Raw genomic sequence first — 12,170 nt, 5'->3', positions numbered from 1 at the left:
AGTGGTTCCTGCAGTGGGTGGTTCCTACAGTGAGTGGATCCTACAGTCAGTGGTTCCTACAGTCAGTGGTTCCTACAATGAGTGGTTCCTACAGTGAGTTGTTGCTACAGTGAGTGGTTCCTACAGTGAGTGGTTCCTATACAGTGAGTGGTTCCTATACAGTGAGTGGTTCCTGCAGTGGGTGGTTCCTACAGTGAGTGGTTCCTACAGTGAGTGGTTCCTACATTGAGTGGAACATACAGTCAGGAGAATGAATTCGGGGATTTCTTTTAAGTTGTTTATGTAATGACTGCAGTCAGACACTGTAGCATTCACATTTTGTTTTATCACAAAATAAATATATTCTACATAGTCATAGGCTTATACATTCATTAAACAAGCCGAACAGCTGGAGGATAAAAAAATACATTTTAACTAAAATTGGTCATCAAACCCTGAAGTTTCTTCCTCTTTGTTTATTTTTCTAGCCGTTTTAATCTCACCGCCAAACATCCGCGGTGTAACTGCATTGCTTGTCATGACTCTCTCTAATATCCAACAGAATGTAATTCATCTGTGACTTTAGGGCAAGAGAACAAACAAAATGTGTTTGTCGATGGCACCGAAGGCAGTTTCTTAAGTAAAAACATTATCCACCACATTGCGTGACTCTCTCTCTCTCTCTACATAATTTGCGAAGGCTTTTAGCGATGCATCACCACGTTATTCCGCTTGAGAAATCAGGGTTACGGTACCTTCTAAAAGTGCGATTTTTTTCCTTTTTTATTTAAATTTAAGAGGTATATCTGAAATTAAACAAGTCAGAGGCTTCCACATTATAGCATCCTTGTGCTGCACCTGATCGTTATGCAGTGGCCTAGTAAACTGTTCAAATTCCGTTTTCAAACCAAACGTTGCCTGCGTATCAGTGCGATAAGGACTTGACACAACCTCGTTTATGGAGTGACCCATATGCGTATACCAGTACTCTACCACACAAAATCACACGCATAAGGGTTTTTAGCGATTCACTATGTCAATTACTAATACTACTACTACAGCAGTGTTACTTATAACAGCCTGGTTCTGTTGCGGGAACAGTGTAACTAAAAAAATACATCGATTTTGGCGGACAGGTTGTATCAACATACGAGATCTCTTTAATGTAATCATCAAAATGTTTCCCCCAGCCGCCAGGTATAACTTCAACTAAATCACGGATGATTACGTAATGAAATGATCGACAGGTGTGACAGTAGGAGATTAGATTAAATGTTAATTTCGAACGCTTGATGAAAAATATCTGTCTCTTTATTCTCTCCCTATATACTTTTTTTATTTTTTTTTATATCCAGGTAAGCTGAAATTAGTGGCGCCATGTGCGTGCAAAGGATCTTCGGAATACGTCCACAAGAAATGCCTAAGGAAATGGTGCGCCACAAAAAGATCGACGGAATGTGAAATATGTAACAGACCATATCATCCCAGGTACCTGAAGGCACCAAGGATGCCGGTGGGTATTTTTCGGTTTGTGGAATTTTTTAATTTTTTGTTTGTTTTTTGTTTGCTTTTGTTTTGGTTGCCCTTAATTGTTATTGAATTAGGTTTAGCCCTACCTCTTTTTTTTTTTGTGTCTTAGTTTTTTTGTTTTGTTTAACATTGTGCATCGAATACGACGTTTGTGAAACCTACATATAGAGAAAGTAGAAACCCTGACAGCTGTGTTGAGGAAGGAAGAACCCTCAATTAAACTCAATTGTTTCAGGCGTAAATAATTTGATGCGATAGAGTAGTCGTTGCAGGCGTCGTTTATTTGTGACGTCACATAGGCTATAGGACGTACAAGAAACAAACAAAATATCGCGTTGTCTTATAAAGTTGAATCGTTTAATGCAGCGATCGTACATTGAGCTACAATCAATTCAAATCATCAACATTGCCCCCACCCAGCCAAAAACAAAAGAAAATCGAAATATATTTTCCGGAGATTTTTATCTCACGACATTTTTGCTCAGATGTAGAGAGGACGAAAATATGTCATGTGGATTTGTGGTTGGATAGCAGAGGGAATAGGGGGAGGGGGAGTGGGAGGTTGTGGGCGGCAGAGTGACATGTGGACCATATTTACATGAATGTATAGAACCATTGCCTATTCATGAGTTAGACGAACTATTGTTTCAGTGGGCTGATGACGGATTAAGGAGGGCAGTAATCCAGTGACATATTATAAGTTCACACTTTGGCTAAAAGCTGTAGCTAACCGCATTTATTAGCCTAGAAACTATGTAGGAAAGATGTGGTTTAATATCATAGCCAAAAATGTGATTTGATAACTCCGCCATTTTGTTTTATTACATTTACAAATGAGCTTTCGTAAAGTACTACAGACACCTAGGCAATTTGCCCCATATTCAGAATATTTGTTGTGTGTGTCATATTCTCATTCAAAACTGTTGAAATATTTCGAAAAGCTCTTTTCGTTTTCCAAGATATACTCATTTGAAGTTTTGATAAATCCAGGAAACTCATAAAAATCAAAATAAAGAACTATGACGTAAAGTGTTGCGCTCAACAGAATGTCTTAATTTAACCCTTAATGAGTTAACCCCTAATTACAAGCCCACATATATCATTGAATAATTTGATGTTACTCTTTTCCAAGAAAAAGAAAAAAAAATTAACAAAAACATCGCCTTAGGCCACAAACCTGTGTCCAATGTCTTTGAAAGAAAGATTGTCAAACAAAGGAATATCATAACAGAATATTAGGCAGTCATGAACTCCCGGTACATGATCACTGTGCATAATTAGCTAATATTTATCCATCAATAAAACTAGAATTGAGACTTGTACTGAAAATGGTCAATCTTTGATGGAATTTTGATGGGAGTTGCAGTTATTTTCATGATTTCTAATGCCTATATGAGAGTGATTCGGACAATGTTGTGCACATATAGACGTCCGTAGACCTTGCCATATGAATTATATTATCATTACTATTTCCTGCACTCATATTGGCCATAATTATGTCATCACCCTCCAAAATTAAACAAAGGTCATTTACATCAGTTAACAAGAAAAGTTTTGTGCAGTCATTACATACAACCTATTTGACAAAGAGCTACAGTATGTCATTCCATGACAAAATACCTCAGTTTATATTCGAATGATCTCTTTGAAAAGCTTTCCCGGTTTTTTTTTTTTTGGGGGGGGGGTTGAGGTGGTGATGGAGGGGGTGGGGTGTGTTATTCCATGACCTCTGTTGTCCTAAATCGCCAGGAATCGGCTGGACGGACTGAACTGGCCAGATCTCGACTGGACTGTCTGGACCTGGCTGAACTCCTATGGAATCGACTCCAATCGAATCGAGTTAAATCGACTTAGAAAATAAGTCGACTCAACTTGAGTTCGACTTATATATATATATATATAAATCTATCAAATATCATGGTCGCAGTGGCATAGTATAGCAATGTAATAACAACATCCTTATTGTCAAAACTTATCCACATCAATTCATCAACATCCGTTAATCCTTCTATAGTGGGATTGAACACCAGTCCATATAGATTGTATTTTCTTTTGCAATTCACATGAAATGGCAAATACCCAACGTAAAAATGACTGGACAGCAAAGTATATGCATTGCGCAATTCTTTCAGCCAGTTGGGACAATTTCATAATGCTTATACCTCTCTAAACTGTACTCCAATATCATCAGCTCTCAAAGCACTGGTATTGACAGTACAAACAGTTCCTAACCTTGATCTGATAGAAACATGATATTCATACTGCTCGTACTGACAATACGAGTGCTCTGTAAAGCGGGACATGACACTACAATTTAGAAAAAAATTGTCCCAACTGGGTGAGCCTTTTTGCAGGGTGCTGAATAATCGAGGTAACGTTTAACCGACGAAAGAGTCATCCGATTTTTTTTGTTTTTTTTGTACGAGTTTAAGAATATTATCGAATGTATTCCGGAAATGATCGGGAGATCTCGCAAGCAAAATTGGTGAATTATTAGTCCGTGCAGTAGACGGTTGGCTTAGATTACAGATGAGTTATCTTCCGTTATACAAACGGTTGGTCAAGAACTTTGCAAAAATGTGCCTCTTTTTGACAGCAACTTTGATGATTTCGTCCAGATTCTAAGATTAAAAGATAAAATCAAATTTAAGAGCCAGCAAGGCGCTCAATGAATTTCCGGCACCATCCTTTTAAGGAAACTCGTGTGATAGAAGGCTTTTTCAGTTAAATTGGACGGATTTTTTTCATTTCATTTTCGAAGGAAAAAGAAATGTATCGTTTGATAGATCATATATATATACTAACGTTAAATATAAACCGTACAAAGTGCACACAGGAACGTGCCGGACACACATCGTCAATGAGTGCTCCGTTCGAGGGCGGTTGTTCTGCATTACTATTAGTCATATACATAGGCGTAGGAGCCCAATTTGATTTGGGGGGGGGGGGAGGGGGGGCTGTAACGACTTACCCGCAAAAATATAACCAAAATTTGCGCGCGTTCAACATGTTAATGTGCATATCATATAGGCATGCATCGGTTATTACATCGCATGCCAATAACTTATTCAATCATATTCCGTGTAATTACCCTTCCATATTGGTTATAATGATTTGGGAAGTCGTTACAATAATGATAATAATAATAATATTAGTTTAGCCATAGTAAAACATCGCAAATTATTTTTCTTTCAGTAGGTGCCCGAAAAATTCTCAGCATATTGCCCGAATTTTCACAAAAATATTTGGTGGGGGGGGGCTGCAGACCCACCCCATCCCCCCGCCTCCTACGCCTATGGTCATATAGTATTCGATAAAGATTGGTGTGGAAGACACAGGTAGTTCAGCAGACGGTGTGAACATTTTGTGAACATTTAGTTGCGAGTAACATTTAATATTGGCATATATAAGCGGCCAGGTAATCTAACACATTTAGTACGGTTATAGTTTATTCAACTTATACGTGTCGCTTTCGAGTTGGGTATGTTCATTTTGAAATTTTATTCAGTTTGTATACTTGAAGCGACCAGGAGTGGTTATTATAGATGCACAAGGAGACAACAAGGTTTTTTTTTTAGTTTCCGTATATTTTCCGTTCTATTGGTTTGACCTTGGATGGAAGGGGGTGGGGGTTGGTTGATTGCGGATCTACATTTAAACACATGGCTCCAGGGGAGGGGGGGGGGCTGGTGGTGGGTTGTCAAGAAGGGTATTCGACTATTCATATTCTGATGCAAACACCCAATAGGCGCGAACCAATTACCTCTCACTTCCCCCACCCTTCACCCCGCATTTCAAGCCCACCTAAAGCAGTTATTAACACACTCTTGCCTTTATAGCTAATTCAAGACCCAATTTAGGCCTCAATGAATTAGCCATTTGACGTATTACGGGGGGGGGGGGGGGAGGGAGAACCCTAACCCTATAAGGGGTCGGCTAAAACGTTTCCGGGCCGCGAATTTATTTCCCCAAAGAGATTTGCAATTATGTGTTAATAGTCGTTAATGAATGGTCGGAAAAGTTACTTCATCACCATTGAAACCTTCACTTCGCGGTTACCAAAGTGTTTTGTCCTATACGTATGGTGTTTATTCAATAGTTTCCTCTATATATGATTTACCCCAATGGAGATACAAATAATTCAACAGAAAAGTTGTGTAAATTAAGCCTTGATTATTCGCGTACCATTTTCCCAAGTTTAGACAGGAAAATCCAGACTAACTAGCTAGAGGCCTAACCTAGTCGCGTATTGTACCGATTCGAACTATTGCTGATGTCATGTTCTGTTGCGTATTTTTATTCAAAACTCGTGAACTCGCGCCGTGAAGTTGATTTTAGTGTACCCATTCCACGAAACGAATTCCTATTTGAATAGAACGGCTCACGAATATTGGATAACGTAAACATGAACCCAATGGAATACAGCGTATCATAAGAAGGTCAACATGTGATCCAAGCGTAATAAATAAGTTAGGGCGTTTGGAAGGAAACCCCCTAACTAGAATTAGGCTAACTAAATGTAACAAGTCAAACAACAACAACAAATAATCTGTCAAACTTAAGCACCATGTTTCAGTGACGTCAATTAACTCATTCATGTTTCGACATTTTAAGACCTATGGACCTTATCATTCTTCTGACTCATTCTGCAGTCTTCCAACTTACAAGCGATGGTCATTACTGATCCTGACGTCACGAGCAATCTGATTTGGCTGAAAACTGTACGGTAAATGCAAACCTGTTTGGGGAAAACTAAAACCGACCCGAGCCACACCCCTCTTTTATAAACCCTGGATCCGCACTGTACAACAATAAAGCAGGAAAATTTAACTGAAAGTTGCAAGAAAAGTAAAATATCTGTTTATAATGTGAATCTCCGACATCACACTTGTATATTATGCGCCCGTACATGATCTTCATAGCTGCCCCTAAAATATGCGGCGACGAAGACGCGTTGTATAAACCACGGAAGTATAAGGCTATATTTCCACGGATATACACATTTATCGATTGTTTTCCGGGAATCGATTAAGGTAAGCCTATCGACTTGATTGACGGGTAATCGAAACATTCACACTTGCCCCAAAGCACGTGATTTAAAGTAGCCTTCCTATGAACTTATGTGTGTAATGAAATTATAAGGAGAAACTCACCATGGCCCACCTCCCACCCATCCGTCCCTCTATACAGAGCTCAAAATTTTGACATGAAGTCGCGTTTTCGTATGAGACTTACCGAAAGAGAAGGGATCGATAGGTCTTAGAAAACACATGAAGTGGTGAATCCGTACAGAGGATCCGCGTTAAGTTCTTGTGTACTGTCTGACCAAGCATATACTTGTAGTACCAGTACAACCCCATGGGTATCCGAGTACAAGTAGATGTCCCCTTGTAATGAGAACGAATGAAACTAGGCTCAAAGTGCGAGTACAACCCCATGATTATCCGAAATATAAGTAGATGTCCCCTTGTTATGAGGAGTGCAACTAGGCTCAAAGTGCGAGTACAACCCCATCGGACTATCCGAGTACAAGCAGATGTCCCCTTGTTATGAGAACGAGTACAACTAGGCTTATAGTGTGAGTAGTAATTTCATACTATATTGTTTATACTAGATTCCACAATGCCCTGAGTATACAAGTAACGAGTAGAAATATATAATGACTAGTACGATTACACACAACTATGGTAAAATATAAGTATACACGGACTCGCTGTACAAGTCTGTTATCAAGTCATACAAGTCGTACGAGTAGATGTCCCCTTGTTATGAGAACGAGTACAACTAGGCTGAAGGTGCGAGTACAACCCCATCGGATTATCCGAGTACAAGTTGATGTCCCCTTGTTATGAAAACGAGTACAACTAGGCTCAAAGTGCGAGTTTACTGTACGTAATTTCGCACTATATTATATATACTAGAATCCACAATGCCTGAGTACATGTAACGAGTACAAATATATAATGACTTGTACGATTATACACAACTATGGTAAAATACAAATACTATAGTACACGGACTCGCTATTCAAGTCTGTGATCAAATCAATATAGAAGAGTCATTCGGCCCGAGGAAAAAGGTCTTTCACGAAAGTGACGTTTATATCATGCAGTGTGTAAACATTGTACATATATCCTGAAAGAATGCTATAGCACACTAAACGAAAAAGCCAAGATATAAAACACTTTACGTGTTCGTTCTGTGGTTGTAAAGTATGTCACAGCTGACACTTTAAATTACTCTGTCGTGCGTGGAGGACCCGAATGCAAATGATCACTACAGGTTTGTGCCGTATATAACGCTGTAAAGTAATGGCTCCATCTTGAATCAACGGGCAGAATGCACTTTCTGTGATTATTCTGTAATTAAACAGACGGAGAGCTAAAAGTGCTTTTAAAGTGACTTTTGTATTTTGAGGAAGCTTTGGATGTCTTTGCCAAACTTAACAGAATAGTCCCGATTTTTTTGTATAATTTTTTTGAATATTAATAACCCAAAAACTATAAAATAACACTTTCACCAAAGACTAAATATACATCCGATTTACAGGTTGAGAGAAAATGACAGTTGAAACATTCCTCAATTTTTGTAAATGGTTGACGTTGTGACCTGACGGAATCACTTCGTCTAGACTATACCTAACTTATTTCAAGGGCCTCAATCGCTGGGTTCTGATTAAGAAATAAAACACCTTTCCTATATAGCCAGTATATCAATATTTCAGACTATTTATATCTATACATAAATCAAGTGTCACTTAAGATATACCGGTAGAAATTGAGAACTATGACGGATCGTTAGAGAAATCAAACGAAGTATAACGAACTTAATTGACGAGAATTATCGATGTTAAAAACCAGAAAGTATAATCAACAGGATTGAGAGGCTCACTCACCTGTACTTCAAAGTTATTGACTCCTTTATCTGTGAATATGGCCGAAATGGATTGAAATGATATTTAGTTTCATTTTCAGTGTTAGGTATAATCTGGAGTATTTCGAAGTCTTTATTTCGGTATACCAAATAGGGATTTGTACAGTTTTCTATGGGGTAGGCCTATGTATGGGGTCCAGCTGTAGGTTGGATACATGGACGCAAAATGAATCCGTTACGTCACAACTATTTACGCTCGTATCGTTTCGAGGAAAAAAATGGGTTGAGATTATTTTCAAGTGTCTTGCTTCTTTTTTCTTAACCTGTCTTTCATATGAGTATTTATACTTTGGATAGGGTTTGCTTTTGTAGAATTCGGGGTATTTGTCATCAACTAGGACCCCCCCCCCCCCGTAAGCTTTTCTTTCAACAAATAAAGATTAATTATTGATTTCGATTGATTCTCAAAATTTTAGTTGCACTGATATTTTTCTTGTTAGTATTAATCACTTGTAAGTAGCAAATTTGAAAATTTCAATCCTTTAAACTTTGCCTTCACTATAGTTGAAATGATAGTCGATTAGTCAAGCTAATATCCTACAGTGTGTTGGGGTAGAAATCGAATAGCTTCCAAAACCTCAACTTATCTTCGCTTACTATAACACATACACTCTTAAACCAGTCGGATAATGCTTTTCCCAAAATCTCAGTGGGCACTTTTATAAACCAAGAGCTGTGCACGCATGCCTCCTGCCCCAAGCTGGGTTAAACATTACCCACCTCAGTTTGTTACAACAAATTTTACCCATAATTTGGGCTAACTTTTTACCCAACCATTTTACCCAACCAAAACTACCCAACAACTGGTAAATAAACTGCTCAATAGTGGCCAACAAACAGTATCAGCTTTGCCCAATGTTTATTTTGGTCAAAAGATTCAAAACTTAAAGGGGTATACAAGCATTGTCACAAAATATAAAGTGTGTAAAGGACACACACACATAAGAAGAAAAAAACACAAAATTACAACTTCTTCTATCAAACTTTGAATGTGTCATCACTGCTTTATTTGCAAACAAGGCTGAGAAGGTGATTTCTTTCTTGCTTTTTAATATATGTTGGATGACATGGCCTGCATAAAAAGGTAAAAAATTTTGTATGATACTATTAAACTTAAACTCTTACAACATTAGTACTCAATCAACCTTTATGTGAACAAAAAGAAATTTAAAATAACAACAAAACATATTAGGATGTATAGAAAAATTTTCCAAAAAAAAAAAGAACACTTTGTAAACTTCTAACTTGTAACTCAATGTATCGTATACTTCTTTCAAGGTAATCTTTGATTAAATATTCAATATTTTGCTCTTCACAACCAAAGTTATACTGCTTAAACTTTACCGTCCTTGGGAATCACTCAAAGATAATATGAAAACCCTTTTCTTTAAAATAGACAGCAAGAAACCTGCAAAACTTTTCCCCTGTTTGTAAATTGGCGATTTATTATCTAATCATGACACCTTTTTAAGGCAAGTTTCTATAATTTGTGTAATTGAATAATATTTTCATTACTTGGATGATAACCATTTAACCTCATAAATATGCCTATTACCACTTAATTTGAAATTAATAATTTGTTTTTAATCGACGACAGTTAATATTAACCACGATTAGAGATGCTTGTAAATAAGATAGTAGTATCTTTCTATTATAATGATCAATCAACATGTTAATAAAATGGGCGTACACACATTTTAAAAATAAGTGCACATAGGACCATGTTCCTTTTCACAAGCAGGCATCATTTTATGACGATGAGATACTGCTTATACTTCCAGTAATCATAAATTAATCATGTTTGATTAACATGAAATTAAAAGCAATATCATCATCTTCTTGCAGCACGAGTATTACAACAGAAACCAGACAGCAAAACTGCAGTGTGGTTTCGATGATGCTACATGAATAATCTTATATGAATGTGATACATTATATAGGCTGTAGCGTATAGCCAGGATGAACAACATACTTTAAAGAAGTCCAGTGAAAAGCATTGAGATATGACAAACAATATTTTTACATTGGCAGCTGATAACTGAGATGGCAACTTTTCTTGTATTCAGCATACAGATTTATCTCTACTAAAGACAAAAGGCTTCTTCTCGGGCCTCGACAAATATTGTCAAAAGTACTCGCTATTTGGGGACCGTGACCAAAAATATACTTTCGAAAACGCAAAATGCAACTCGGCACTATGATTGCTGCTCATTGCTGCTCAAGTCTCCATAGTACAGATCTACAACATCAATACTTTCTGGTAACAAGGTTAGGCACTTGGGCAGATACATGGTGCTACGTAATAATTGCACATTGGAAAATAATGTTTAGTGCAGTATGAAATTAAACCTTTTCCCCACCAAAACTAGGTGTTGAACAAAGAAAAAACGTCTCAGAACCATAAATAAGCAGGTAGGCCTATTGTAGTGTCTCAAACAATTAAAAATAAAAGTTCTGCAAAAATACCTACGAAGAAAGTGTGGCTTTTGTTCCATAAGGGCTCCTCTAGAACAAGGCATTTACTATACAGTAGCTAGGTGTGCGCGAGTCCTACGCCTATACCGTACCTCACTACTACTTTGAACCGCTACTCAGTCGATTAACGCGACTTCGTACATTTTCCCAATTATTTACCTTATCTTTTCGCTGCAAATTGGTGTGCGAAAAATATCGCTATAAGTCCATTACACTGCGTAAATCAAAGCAAATCTTTAACGCAATTAAAGGCTGAAAGAGCATATATCCCCTTCTCGCAACTGGTGTTGAGTGAAAATCTTTGCAAAAAAATCCTAGTAGCAATAACAACAAACTTGTCTCAAACTCCTTAAATTATTGTATGTTTTGTGAATTATGATTGATGACATGTAGGAAATGCCTTACGAAATAGTTTAGGAGATGTTTGGCCAGCTTAAGTTTGGTGGTATTCTGACATGAAACATTTTTTAACAATGCTTATTGTTAGTATGGTATACCTGCATATACTCTACTGTGCAGTGGTTGCCAGCACATAACCAAGCCATCGTGATATCGACGTTTAATATGATTTTAATTGGGTGAGAAATTAAAATATGAACAGAACATATTTATTAATGCCATGAAAACACATTTGCTATGATCACAATAATCTCTCTATACTACTGTCTGCACCAGTTAGCGTGAATGAAGATTAATCGTGACTCTAATTAAATAATTTCTAATTAAAACAAAGAACCAGCTGCAGCAGCTAGGTCACTTCTATTTATAGCAATCATTTCATAATCATTAAAACTTGTCATATTTGACACATCCTCAACTGAAGAGCATGCATGTTCACACTATTGCATGATTGATCTCTCCATGAAACATGGTATATAAATTTAAACAAGATTTTCAAAGACATGAAGGCGACATCGTCTGTAGTTAAGCCTGCAGCATTCTATAGCCATAATATCAGTACATTTTTGGTATGGAGATATTTTACTTCTACTTAACAGTTTTCAGTAGCATTACCTTGAACAGTGATTAACATCCCACGGCTAAGTAAACTGCAGCCAGTAGTTTTCTTGCATGTACACTGTAACAGTATTGGGACGTTAAAGTCTGTGTTTCGTCTACTCTGTCATGGCTGTTAATTCCTCTTAGGACCAATCCTTCTATGTGACCTGATTAATTCACTTTGGCTTCGGCTTAGAGTACAACGGTTCTGTATCCTGCCGTGTTGGACGAATCTAACCGTAATAGTAATTATA

General features: G+C 37.4%; 2 protein-coding genes across 4 annotated transcripts in view; both read left to right on the top strand.

The window, feature by feature from the left end:
• The window catches only part of LOC139961618 (BRISC complex subunit Abraxas 2-like), a 270,695-nt gene that overhangs the window by 224,942 nt on the left and 33,583 nt on the right, over positions 1 to 12,170 (top strand). The window lies entirely within an intron of this gene.
• LOC139961879 (uncharacterized) overlaps positions 1 to 12,170 on the top strand; it is a 48,177-nt gene that overhangs the window by 32,251 nt on the left and 3,756 nt on the right. For all 3 annotated transcript variants that reach the window (XM_071961494.1, XM_071961496.1, XM_071961495.1), the window contains exon 3: positions 1,335 to 1,492. In XM_071961494.1, coding sequence (XP_071817595.1) covers positions 1,335 to 1,492 — 158 coding nt within the window. The remainder of the gene's footprint in view (positions 1 to 1,334; positions 1,493 to 12,170) is intronic.

The sequence above is a fragment of the Apostichopus japonicus genome, chromosome 20, assembly GCF_037975245.1.
Source record: "Apostichopus japonicus isolate 1M-3 chromosome 20, ASM3797524v1, whole genome shotgun sequence".
NCBI lineage: Eukaryota > Metazoa > Echinodermata > Holothuroidea > Aspidochirotida > Stichopodidae > Apostichopus > Apostichopus japonicus.
The sequence above is the reverse complement of the archived record's forward strand: the minus strand, read 5'-3'. Positions and strand labels throughout refer to the sequence as shown.